At 41.1% G+C, this 13,551-nt stretch overlaps 1 protein-coding gene across 1 annotated transcript; it reads right to left on the bottom strand.

Moving 5' to 3' along the window:
- Positions 1-316: 316 nt before the first annotated feature.
- On the bottom strand, positions 317-13,282 carry elapor1 (endosome-lysosome associated apoptosis and autophagy regulator 1). Its single transcript, XM_030422219.1, has 22 exons — positions 13,139-13,282; positions 10,994-11,114; positions 10,663-10,843; positions 9,955-10,102; positions 9,777-9,857; positions 9,561-9,666; positions 9,319-9,468; positions 9,009-9,097; positions 8,636-8,813; positions 7,502-7,630; positions 7,104-7,194; positions 6,898-7,003; positions 6,645-6,782; positions 5,798-6,061; positions 4,940-5,116; positions 4,709-4,859; positions 3,555-3,648; positions 3,253-3,354; positions 2,937-3,063; positions 2,050-2,228; positions 1,771-1,936; positions 317-1,692 (listed from the first exon to the last, which is right to left on the bottom strand). Exons 1-22 carry the CDS (start codon positions 13,223-13,225, stop codon positions 1,606-1,608), a joined length of 2,952 nt encoding a protein of 983 aa, XP_030278079.1. The 5' UTR covers positions 13,226-13,282; the 3' UTR covers positions 317-1,605.
- Positions 13,283-13,551: the final 269 nt, after the last annotated feature.

Here is a 13,551-nt window from a genome sequence, read left to right as displayed (position 1 = left end):
AAAGTCTCGCGAGAAAATAAACAGGACAGCAACGCGACCGCCGTGCTGCTTTTAGGTCCTAGGAGAAAAAATAAGAAAACGATCATCCTCGTCAACACCATTATCAATAAAGTGTATATATAAAGAGACAGTTAGTGCAGGAATGGTTATTCAGATACGCTGCTTGAGTACAGGTACCAGCAGAAAAAAAAAAAGTTAAACTTAATCAAGAAAAATGTGAGACTTAATTAGGAATAAAACTGAAGTTCAAACATTTTAACGCACCAAATTACTATTCGCAAAGTGTTCTTTTTATCACAAGAAAACATATTCCTGATGCAGTCTGTCAGTGATTTATTATTACATAGTAGCCCTATATTATTAGATAACAATGACTAATGCTTGAACATGTAATAGCATTTTGGTATTTAGTATTGGTATTCATTTTCTCTATATTTTTTAAATTGTATATACTGTTGGTTGTTGGTTGGTTCTTAGTGATATAACAACATAACAACACATCATGTTTATAGGATGATCACATGTTTTACTTAGTCAAATAGCTAGTCTTGCCTGTCAGATGAATGTAAAATGACAAAAAAGTTCAATATTGTATTTCAAATAGTGGTGAAGTAGAAGTTTAAAATAGCAGAAAACATATGTACTTCAGGTGCATTATTTTCAGAAAAATACATTTTCATGTATTAATATCATGTGTTTTGGTTTGACCATGTAGATATTAAACATGTATATTCAGAATTTGTTTGTTAACCAATATTTGGTAATATACAAAACATCTATTACATTTGCATGATCTTTTTTTGAATAAGTAAAAAGTCCCTCTGTAGATATCTTAATTAAATCATCAAGCACAAAAATACTTCTTTTTTTTACCAAAAGCACATTAAAAAACACACACAAACATATAAAGTAGTAACATAAAAATCTTAAAAGTATTAATTTATGTAATGTGAGGTGATATAATTATTTTCATGTTCTTCAATATGATCTTACCAAAAGGACCTGAAGGCACTGTAGAAGTAATTCTTAATTACTACAAATGCACAAATGTTGTTTTTAATTGTAGAAAATTTCTTTACCTCACAAAAAAACTAGTTTATCACATAAACTGAAACAATACCAAAGGCTGTAGCAAATAGTAATTACATACTGCTAAATAACATTCTTAGACTGATCTGGATGGTAAGTTTAATAAAAAAAAAGAGAAAAAATACGCAAAAAAATGAAAAAAAAAAAGGAATATGCACTCACAGTTATGTGTATGAACTCTCCCTCACACATTTACAACAATTTTAACATAAGTCACACTTTGGTTCTCATATAACTTTGAAACTCCTCATAAGGCTTTAAAAATACAGCGTTTCCCCAATATGGAGATTTTGTACTGCAATCTTGGTTTGGCAACCCAACATGAAAAATACAGTAAATGTCACGAAATGATCACCCTTTACATTATAACAAATCTCAAAAAAATCGTTTGTAATAAATAAAACAGCCCATCTCTGTTTTCTTTGACTCTGTCGGAGATGCACTGACATCAAACCAAACATCTAAAATTCAACATGTCCTCTGTGCTTTGGGCAAGAGATTTGACCATCCTTTCATCTATTCATCATCAGAGTCGTCCTCCTCTCTGTGCTGGCGTGAAGATGAAGACTTAAGTGGAACCGAATCAAATCCATCTGATGACCTCTGTAAACACACAACATAAATCATTAAAAGTTGCCTCATGCACAGTTCACTATGTGTGTGAATGGAGTTATTACTGACCTCTCTTGAGTACGACCTAATTTTGCTGAAGACAGACCTCTTGCTGAGGTACATGATGTCGTCTTCTGCGTCCTCTCCCTCCATTATTGCGCAGCTGTCTGCAGTGGGCAGCTCACACTCTTTACCCCTGGAGTTCATCATCAGCTTGGAGTACTTATACTGCAACCTGCAAAACAGGGAATGACAAGATCTTGTTAATATTTATTACAATTTCTTCCTTGGATTAGCTTTAGGTTTTATTTTTAATCTTATTTGAAGAGCAAAGCACAGTAGCCTCACTTGCGCGTCTTCTTCCAGAAATAGCAGCTGATAGTGACGAGCAGCACAGCAGCAACTGTTCCCGTGGAAACACCAAACTTGAGCCAGAAATCAAGAGTCACACAAGCGCTGACTTTTTGTGCTGGTAATGACTCTCCTCCGTAACACTGCAACGGCTGCTGCCACACATAAGTGGTCCTCTGAGACACAACACACAAAAAGATGGATTTGCCCCTGGTCACACATCAGTTACCTTCTTGAATGTTTTTTAGTATTTTCCATACAGGTTCAATACAGGAATAGTTTCGACATTTTGGAAGATACACCCACTTGAGGTGGAGATTTGGATGGTAAGATGGATACAACTCCTGTATCTGTCCGTTAAATATGAAGCTACAGCCAGCAGGCATTGAGCTTAGCTTAATTCAAAGACTGGAAATAAAAAATATTAAAACTCTTTAATCTTTGTTCGGTCGGGTTTCTCCATTTATTTCCATTGATATATTTGGAGGAAGTCCTCAGGATGTTGACCTGAGCAGAGCTCTTTATGCTACACTAAGCTTAGCGGTAGCTATGTGGTTTCAATGTCCTCATCTAACTCTCCACCAGAAAGCAAATAAGTGTATTTCTCAAATTGTCACACTATTACTTTACCTGTCCACATAAAAGTTAAATAAAACATTAGGTATCTGCATGTTGAAGTGTTTTAATGTATCTGTATTCAACCTAGACTCGCAAACATCCTTTTGGGGCTAAATTATGGAATAAATTAGGATTTTCACATTGTCTTGTTTATTATTCAAAACTGGCTTTTGCTGAAGTCAAGTCTGATGGGTTTTTTTTCTCTCAACACAAAAAGACTGTGATGGGCCTGTGATGGATTTGCTGGGTTGCCTGTGCAGCACTACCTGTATTCCCTGGATGCAGGCGCTGACTATCTCTCTGTAGTGGTTTTTGGTGCAGAGTGGACATGCATGCTGGCTCTCCCACAGGAAGTGGAAAGTACAACCATCACACGTCCCCTCTGAACAGTTACTGAGGAGGAAAACAAGATAAGAGAGATGTTTACAACCGTTACGAGACAAAAGTGATCTCAGAGGAGTCCATTTATCTTTTGACTCACAGAGCTCAGTATGTGACATATTAGTGCTGTTGTTGTACAGTATATGTGTCAAACCACATGTTGTCTGGACAACTCTTGTAAGGCCTGGTTTGGTCAGATACCTCGGCAGCATGATGAGATCTTTAGTGGTCACTGTGGGATTGCATCTTAGTCTGATGGCGGCTGATCTGCCCTGTTTGCAAGCCTGAGTCGTCTCACTTGACCTGGAGACATTACAAACATGACGACAATAAAGGACTAAACTTCCACCTTGTGACATATTCTAAGACTGTCTTTGATTCTAAATTATATTTCCTAATCAAACAAATTGTCATCATCAAACATCTGCCATAAAAACATGGAACTGAAAGCACCAAAATGAATGAATGAAAGAAAATAAATAAGAATGCATGATGTTACTTACTTATAATAGAATATGACATCCTGCAGACCGGACGCAGCCGGAAAAAGCCAGTTTGGAGAGGAGATGCCACTCAGGGCTGTGTCAGTGGTCACACCTTCAGAATAAGAAGACATGCACACAAGATAAACCAGGGGTTTCAACCTCTTTGCCAACAATGAAGCAACGTCTATTTACAACATTCTCACAGATATCAGTAAGATGTGGTGCGTTTAGTCAAAGAGGGATTTGTCTTTTTTAAACTCTTGTTGAAATCATTTCAAGCCTATAGATGTAAATACAATATACGAAAGGAAATTAGACAGTAATAAGACTGTAATCAGAGTTAGCAGTCATGCTAGCAGCTCTAGGAGGCTGTGATTTGGTTTAGTTGGCACTCTGCCCGACCATATTCTTCTTTTTTCCTTTTTTTGTCTTTCTTATTCTATTGGTTTGTTTTCCTGAGTTGGTGTCTTAGTTATCTTGTTGATTATTCATCTAATTACATTAAAAAAATATGTTATGGACACGGAGGTATATAACTGTATGAAAGATGACAAAGAAAAATATTGCAATAAAGTATTCGAAAACAGTTCTGGCAGATTTTTGTGGATTTTGTACCTCTGTAGTAATAATCAAACAACCCTTCAGATTCAGCTGAAGTGTTAGGAACCACTTAAAAAATGCATCAATCCTATTTGAAGTGCATAAGTGAAATAATTCACAGTCACAGTTTAGATGTGACCCTACATCCCAGCAGATATACCACCAGACAATTACACCAAAAAATAGCAACTACAGCTATTATTAACTACAGCAAATAGCAACACAACTACTAGTGGTCATGAAAAAACAGAAAAAGTCGTTTATAATGCATCCACTGACCGCCCACACTAAATGTTACATACAGCCAGAGGCAGTCAAGGTAAGGATGCCAGGATGATCCAATTCAACGAGTGAATGTGACAAAACTGGTGCTTGCACTGACACTGAAAAATAAGTAAGTGGCACTTCCAGATGCAAAACACCGCCAATGTGTGGTGGGTTTACATAAAACACAGAGGATGTGTCACACAGCACCAGTGAATGTTGACCTTAATTATAATGTGGTGTTTGATGTCTTGTAAATTATATCCTCTGATTTCAAGCAACACACAGCTGCAGCCGCTATTCCGTACCGATGAGTGAGTCACCAATGAGGAAAGGCTGGGAGGACACCACGCTCTGGCTCCTGATGTCTGAGGGGACCACGGTGGACTGACAGATGTAACCTCTGACTTCTCTCCCACTCTCTGTGACATTGTCCACACAGGTGGCCAGCACTCTGCCCTGTAAGACAGACGCAGCAGGTTTTTAACACGCGTCAAACTCATTTTTTCACAAACCTCACCAGGATCACAGCTTCTCACCTCTTTCCCACACAGACCCAGATTAAAGCTGTGGAAGTATCTCAGGCCTTTGTTGGTAAAGCGGGGGCTGCTGTGGAAGCCGGAGACGTTGGCCAGAGGAGAGAAGTCATAGTGCAGCGGCGCTCCCCCTGCTGTCTCCACGTCCAACGCACAGTCAGACAGACAAGCTGTGTGGGCCTGGAGGATGGAGAGATAGGTACATTTAGATTAGACATGACACATCAATAATCTCAGGTGCCAGCTGTGTGAAACCCAGTTATAACAACTGGTAAATGCTAAGATCCGCTGTGTCATACATTTGTTTGTACTGCTGTATTTGTTTGTCTTCATGTTGATTGTTTCACATGGGGGGGGGGCACATAATGACTTCCCAGTCATTATGTGCTGTTAGGTAGGAGGGTAGGATCACAGCATTACACACATTTACTTCAAAGTACAAGATTTACAGGGTTTTATAAATGCTGAGTTCACCTTTATTACTTTTGGATGAGCCAGTTAAAAGTTTTGTTTTTCCACATTTTTTCTGTCCAATAGCATATTTTCTGAATGCATTCCTTCATTGATTATGCTGTAAATTATCTTTTTTTTTTGGGGGGGGGGGGGTGTTATTTTTTTTTTTTACCTAAAAGCCGTAAATATAGAGAGAAAGAGTCTCAAAATATGAAGATCGGCCTGTAAAAAAATGCAGCTTATAATTACTGAGTATTTGTAGAAAGTAAACTCTCTCTCAGGTTGTAAAAGCCCCCAAAATTCTGATTGTGAATGGTTAAGACATGGCCTCTGTGACCTGCATAGATTTATGAACTGATACATTTAGTCAGTATTAAGACTTTTTCAGTGGAAAGGATTTCGTTTTACCTTGTTTGTCTCTGTGTTTGGTCCGCACTGAACACAAGCCGCCTCTCCCACAGGCTGATCAGCCCTGACGAAGGTGTTTGGCGGGCAGCTCTTACACACTCCTGTCCCGTTGACCATGTAGTGTCCCGGTGGGCAGGGAACACAGGCGGAGCCAGCCTTGGTGGAACTCAGGGCGCAGTGGCGACACTGTGAGGCCACGCCTCCGAGCACATTGGTGATGTGGATGGAGTAGATCTTTGCAACATCAGCACTGTATTTCCTCTCCTGATGGAAGAGAAACACGAGGTATCAATCAACAGTTGAGTTGTTTCACAGGCAGTGTGGTGGTCTGTGCTGCAGAGGTTTCTCTAAAATGGTCACAAAGCTCCAGACTGCCCTCTGGAGCTCAGTGCAATAAATTTGGAAAAACTCATTTAGCAAACCAGCACAAGCAAACATTACATAGCAAATTGTAGTGACTATCTAAAACATTTACAGCCATTACATGTGAATTCATTTATATCATATGTCACTAAATTGGTGCCTAATTTTCTTTCCCTATTGAAAGTCTTCATGCATCATATCAATTAACATAAAGACCTTTATTAGGGCTAATATTTCCTCTTAACATGTTGTTTTTGCAGTAAAGTAAACTTTGAAATCAGAAATGATTACGTTTTAACAAAGGGAAAACACATGAAGAATTACAGATACAAAGTGCACAGACTTTAAGATATAAGATGAAGAGAAGTTAAATTCACTTTTTGCCCATCTATTCTTTCAAAAATGATTTTTAAGGCTGAGGGAGTGAAGCCGTGGGAGGGTCAGAGGTCACGAGCGATATTCAGGGCCTGTGATTGTGTCTCACCATGTTGAATTCCTCTGTTCGTTGAAATGTCCAGGTGAAGCTGGTGGTGCTGTTACTCTGGATCAGGTAAGAGTACGACTGTTTCCTGCTGGTGCCTCTCCACTGCTCCACAACATCATTATTCCACTGATTATAACCCTGCAGAGAAATACACTCACTCCATATATGTTCATACTTATGTCAAGCTGTACTTCTTCATATGCTTACATCCTGGAGAAGTACGTGAGAATAAACGTTGAACATTTCCGCTCACCGCCAGGAAGAAAAATTTGCAGTCAGCTGAACAGACGGTCTCAAAGACAAAGGTGATGCGAGACAGTTCGCTCCTCTCGCTGTCAGTGGTCATGGACTGAGGCAGCCTGTGGAAACAAGTTCGCTCAGAGTTCCCAACTAGGAGATAGTCTATACATATATATGCTTTTAGTGTGTTATTCCTTTAAGAGACATGTTTGTCTTCACCTGTATCCAGGAACATTGAGGGTGAGCATCAGGTAGTCTGTGTCCTGATCCCCGGGGGTCGTGTAGACATACTCGCCAGCCACCTCCCATGCTGTCATCAAAGATTAAAAAAATATATTAACACACTTCCACGCTTAATTTTAGCAGTGCAGACACTCACAATAATCCAGGTGGACAAATATCACCCTTAAAAAATAAATGTTTGACCTTGGAAATAGCAGTCTGACAAAAGATTCTTAACTCCAAGTGAACCTTACTGCCAAATACCAGACTGTGCTATTTGTTATTTTATGAGAGGAAAATAATTTATTCTCTAGCTTTGTTTCTTCCTTTTATCTCCTAGAAGATTGCCTTCTGTGAGTTCAACTGTGCTATTCTGGTAAACCTCTGTGTCTCACCAGTGATCTGTTGGGAGTCGCTGAACTCTCGGCGGAAGACGGCGCTCCTCATGTTCTTCGGCATCGTGTTCCACCATTTGTACTCGAAACCCACCACTGGCTCTGAGCCAACAGGGCACTCGGAACACGCTGCAAGTAAATAATATGTTATTATGTCAGGGTACACATGTATTAAAACAGGAATGTGAACGCACTGCAACGTCGCCTTAATTGATTAATGGGAGAAAAGGACCGGAGCACACCTTCGACGGTGCATTCAGACCAACATTTCAACACTTCTTTGCACTTTCTCAGTTTTTATAATCAGTTAGTGTGCTCCAGTCCCTTTAATTCATTCTTCGCTGAATGTTTTCTGTCATTAGTGTCTGGGTAGTTTAAAGAAAATGTGGTGGGCACGGCTCAGAAAATGGAGCAGCAAAATGAATGAGCTTCAAAAAGCTTGTAAAGCACTATATATAAATGGAGCCATTTGCTTTTTAATTCTTTTACAGTACACACTTAACAATCTGAAGTGAGGAAGTCTAATCAACTTGATTTCTACAGCGGATGTGGCATTTCAATCAAGCGTGGAACAAAGGTTGTATTTTTACTTTTATTAACATTTAAATACTGATCATTTAATTCAAATCACCCTCTTTGTTAAGTACTGGGATGTTAAGCATTAATTATTAAGAATTTAAGTGATTCAAAATGTTTTCATCTACAATCAAAGGTGGGCACAAACACAATATCTTGTTACAAAATACAAATACTTGCTTATCAAGTAATTCCAAGTAAAATACAAAATTCTGATATTAGAAAAAGTTTTTTAATTAAATACAATTAATTTGACGGGAACTCCACAATTCAAAAGAAAGTTGTTATTAAACATTGTTAAAGTCATTAATTTGTGTTATTTAGTTTATCATTCAACTTTGTGTTTTTCTGTTTCTTTAACTCTCACTGTAGCCGACTGCTTTATATTGAACATAGATTGCTGGTTAAAATAGTTTTTATAATGAGAAAACATATTTTATAGTGATTAACTGATCATCGATTGTTAAGTTAGCTGACTATCATTAAAAAAATTGCTTCAAATGTACATCCCTAGTACCGTGTGTAAGAGAGAGTGTGAGGAGTGTGCTGATTCTGCACCTGTTCCGTTTGAGTAGAAACCTTTGTCGCAGGGTTCACAGGTGGAGGAGTTGGTGACAAAGAAGCCCGGGTTACACGGAGGACAGGTTTGCTTATCCCCTGACGCAGGCAGCTTCACAGCTCCTTTGACAGTCTCACTGCAGATCTTAGGCTCGATCCACTTGTACATGAGCTGAGTCTGAGACACACACATCGAGCCAGACATGAATACATGGAGGAAGCCACTGGTGGCTCTGCGGCACACAATCAGCCCAGACAATTTATATTTAAAGGAACCTAATCGTTACACCAGATGGCTGCTGGACAGTAAAATCTCTGCCTGGGTTCACCCTCAACTGACCCCGCCGCCTTCACACACTTGTCTCTACGTTACCTTTCCCTCAGAGTCACATGGAGTGTGGGTGTAGAAGAAGTCACTGTTTGTACACGCAGGTCTCGGTTTGCAGCTCGCTGAACCAGCCTCTGGTAAAAAAAGAAGCCAAGCCCGTGTGAAAACACACAGTTCACATTAAGATCCACCGATACCTCACGCAGTCTTTGACCACGTGTGTAAGCAGTAAACGCTGTATTTGCATGTAGATGGCTTTGCATGTGTGTGGTGACATGCAAATCCGGAATGGCTGTAAGATCACGCCAATTATATGACTGGTCCTTGTGGGCATTAGAAATGTAAACATGCATACCTGCATATTTATCTCGATCACACTGATGGCAAACCGTGGCACCCTTGTTGGAGAAGGTATCAGCAGGGCAGGGGGCACAGCGGGCAGATCCCTGTTTTGCACTGTGGGTGCCGGGTTTACAATGGAAACACTCTGATGTGTAGGCCACCCCTGAAAGAAACCCATCAGTAACCTTGTAATCATTAACAGGGAAATGGAGTTGAGGGTAGAGTGAATGTTTAAAACCATATCCCATTATCTACCTGAGATGGCAATGTTTCTTAACATCACAGGTTTGACAGCACTGCCCAGAAGGGTATATGTTGTGGCTCTCCAGTATAGCACATTATTACCGCTGTTCAGCTCAACCTGCACAAATGTGAACATGAGAAAGGAAGATGAAACATTCAGAGCTCTTCTAATCAGAAAACTCCAGCAAATGACAACCAGATGCTTCACAAATCTATACTCAAACAAACCCTGTGTTTGCTCCAGCTGCTCTCAGAGATCTTGATCCACCGGCTCTGAGAGTCTGTAGACTGACACTGGTCATTCTGAACCTAGGGGAGGTGGAGAAACAAGCCAGAGATGACCAAATATCCCCCCAGAAAACAGCCACCTTTCTCAACATCAACTGCAACTTTAACAACAACTTACAAAGAACTCAAAGTAGATGCTGTTGTCGGGGTAGAAATAGTCAAAGGACACGGTTCCAGGTTTCTTCAGGCTCACAGCGTAGGACAGCGTCGCCGTGCACTCATCTGTGTTTGAGGCGATGTAATCGCCCTTCGGTGTCCAGGTGGAGCTGGAGAAAAACACCAGCAGCGGAACAGTTTGTTGACCAGAGGTGGCAAAAGTACACACAGTCTTTACTGAAGTAGAAGTGCAGATGGACTCTAGTAAAAGTAGAAGTAGACGAATGTGCTCAAAGTATAAAAGTAAAAAGTATCCCTCTGTGGGACATTACTGTGCAAAGCTAACTAAACCTCATGTCGTATTAATATAATCTAAAGGATTTGTGTGAGCTGTTTGTAAATGTACTAGATAGGTAGGTGATTGTTGAGCGCCACTCCCAGATTAATATTTTCCCTAACATTGCCTTAAAACTAAAGTAACACACCTGTTGTAAGGAGTAGAAAGTACACTTTTGTGTTAAAATGTGGGGAGGAAAGTACAAATATGTCAGAAAAATAATACTCAAGTAAAGTACAGAACCCTGAAAAATCTACTTAAGTACATTAATAAAGTAAATGTACATTGTTACTTCCCGCCTCTGCTGATACAGTGAGAGCTTTGACCAATAACACCAATTTGTTTTATCAAAAACCTGCTTTTAAAGAAAAAGCAAGTCAGTGGTGCACTAACTTGGAGCAGTCTGTGGCGACGTCCTCGCCGTTCGTGTTCACCCCTTGGGTAACAAAACCAGATGGCAGGCTGTCCCACTCGTCAAAGGCCACGCCGGTGCCCAGCGAGTAGGTGCCAGCAGCGCACTTCTGGCACTGCTGCGACTGCATGTTGAGGTACTCCCCCTCACTACAGGAGAACGCTGTGAGAAGAGGAAAGAGGGAGAAGCCAAGGTGTCATGGGGATGTGAAAAACATGGCAAGGAACAGATGGAGGGTAAAACGCAGAAACAATTACACATTTTAGCAAAACTCATGGTGTATAAAGTGAAATGTAAGAGGAGGACACTCACTGCACTGAGTGCCTTTGACTGGATCTGGGAGGCCTGTGCATATGTCGGCCTTGTTGGGAACCGCCACTCTCCATCGTGACCCGAGTGCATCACACTCTGTGTACTCAAAGTGATAATCTGACTGCAGGGACAAAACACAGGTGTAAGTTTCACACGGCTAGATATAAACACGGTAACAGGAGCACGTCAAGTACATTTTTATTGACACATAAAGATTCAGGTCAGCATGCGTGTGTAAAGCTACTGGAGCTGTTATCAAAATGGGGTCAAGAGGTGGTTTTGTCACTTTGGAATATCTCTCATAAACCAGGCCAGCCTCTTTTCCAAATAAAAGTTGCGGCTAATATTTGCCCAGGTAGTCGTCTCAACTGTTGTTTTAATCTCACTCATCAAGGATGTGCTGCAGAATCCCTTCAGGGTTTATTGACTCAGCAAGGGGGGAAGAATGCTGATTCGTCCGATCCTTCTGTAAACATGTCACTGAAGTGTTGTCGCAGGATGATTGGAGACAGCGGGAGCTCAGGTGCAAAGCTTTTGCTGTATTTGCCTGTCGTGCTTTGACGCCTTTTTGGAGACACTTATAGAGGGTGACTGACAAACACCTTCCCAGCCCTAATTATGTAATTTAGGATGTGACATAACGCTAAAGGTGATCTTGTTGATGTGACACCCTCTGAAACAGGTCATGAACACAATGACTGGGTAACAGGCTGTAATATTCCAAGGAAAGACACTCAGGAGCAGTGATGTGCACAAGGGGGGGGCAGGGGGGGCAGCCGCCCCCCCTCGTGGCCCAATTGTTGACAAACGCGCGCTAAAGTGCCCTCCTGGGAGCCAAAATGTGCGCTAAAGTGCCCTCCTGGGAGCCAAAATGTGCACTAAAGTGCCCTCTTGGGAGCCAAAAAAGCATGCCAAAGTGCCCTCTTGGTTGGCAAAACACACTAAACTGCCCCCTTGGCTGGTTAAAACATGATAAACTGCCCTCTTGGGAGCCAAAACGCGCGCTAAAGTGCCCTTCTTTTCGCCCCTGCCCTTCAAAAAGTCTGTGCACGCCACTGCTCAGGAGGCTAATCCATGCCCACACACGACCTTGTGGGATTAATAGTTAACAGAAACACAGCAGCAGCACTCCTCTGGGTCTGCCCTTTCTTGATTAGAGCTGCTACATTAGCTGTGGTTTGGGTATCGGATGAACACGGTTGGGGCGGGAGGCTCTGATGTAAAAATGCATCAAACTGGAGATGTGCTGCAGCCTAATGCCTCCTTTAAGCAAACATGAGGAAACCACGGCAACGGGACATAATGACCGCTGAGCCTCATGGTCAGCAGACTGGCATGGAAACAACCTCATCTGATGAAAGTGGATGCGACCAAACCATCACACACAGTATAAGCCAAATAGACTCAAAAGAAAAGACTACAGGTGTGTGTTTTTAGCTTTTCCCTCACAGCTCTGATATCTCAACTCCACTCCACACACGCTTTGATAATGTCCAAAGTATGCTGATAAAATGAAACATTTTGAGTATTATCAAAAGGTGCTGTCATATGCAAACTGAAACCAGATATAGAAGGGCGAGGAGAGCAGAGCAGTGTAACATATGGAAACTGCAGTACAATAAGCAAGAGAACACCCTTCTGCCTGCCTCAGAACACTGAGGCAGGCAGAAGGGACTAAATTCAAACATATGTTCATTTTCCCACGCATAGTATGTGAAGGAGGCCAAAGACAGCACCATTTGGTTTGCGCCATTTCAAAACTCTCATCTGAAAATGCACTTTTTTGTTTGTAATTTATTTTTCAGACTGAAGTCAATCCTCCAGTCATGGAACATTTAAACATAGCACTTGAACAGGTTATTTGGATTCTCTTAACTGAAGCCATTTAAGAGGCTTTAGGTCAACTTTATTTTATTCATTTTTAAATGTCTCACACTTCAGAGAAATACATTTCCCTATTTTCTGGACTAAATTAAGTTTTCACCTACTGCTCATCCATAAGCAATTTACCCGAATAAACTTCAAAATGCACATTCAAATTGTCATGACAGAAACAGGTGACACGTGTGAGTAAGCTTACCACGGGATGGGTTCTTATTCATAATGGCAAAATGGAAAACAATAAGGCAACATGAATCTCCTCACCTCTTTGCACATCGGCAAATCCGCAGAGGTCTGTGCTATGAGCAACCACAGTAAGAAGTGGCTCAGGTGACCTGGGCCTCGCTGCATCGTCGCCTCCTGTCAGTGTCGAAGTGATGGAGACGGAGGAGCAGAGCTGACCTGCACCCTTAGGTGCTGCCAGACCGGCGGCTGGGGGCGTGGCTTCAAACGAACAAGCGGTGAGCAAACACTGGGAGGTGTTTGGCTGATGTGCCTGCTGCTGAGAAATATGCTGCCAGTATTTGAACATTTACAATAAAAGTATTTTTTCTTCTTTTTTACTTTTTATTTAAAAGAGAACAGTTTAGGAGGAATTGAGGTAAACCAAACAGCAGCACATACAAACCTAATCTAAGTGAAAATAAAGCTACATAAGGTCGTCGAACAAGGAGAAT

Source organism: Sparus aurata, chromosome 7 (assembly GCF_900880675.1).
Source record: "Sparus aurata chromosome 7, fSpaAur1.1, whole genome shotgun sequence".
Taxonomy (NCBI): Eukaryota; Metazoa; Chordata; class Actinopteri; order Spariformes; family Sparidae; genus Sparus; species Sparus aurata.
The sequence above is the reverse complement of the archived record's forward strand: the minus strand, read 5'-3'. Positions and strand labels throughout refer to the sequence as shown.

Bases quoted from the DNA above. Each gene is read 5' to 3' on its own strand.
- elapor1 (XM_030422219.1), bottom strand. From the start codon at position 13,225: ATGCAGCGAGGCCCAGGTCACCTGAGCCACTTCTTACTGTGGTTGCTC. The intron at 10,103-10,662 runs GTTAGTGCACCA...GTTTTTCTCCAG, and splicing joins GTCGCCACAGACTGCTCCAA to CTCCACCTGGACACCGAAGG. The intron at 3,064-3,252 runs GTATCTGACCAA...TTTCCTCCTCAG, and splicing joins GATCTCATCATGCTGCCGAG to TAACTGTTCAGAGGGGACGT.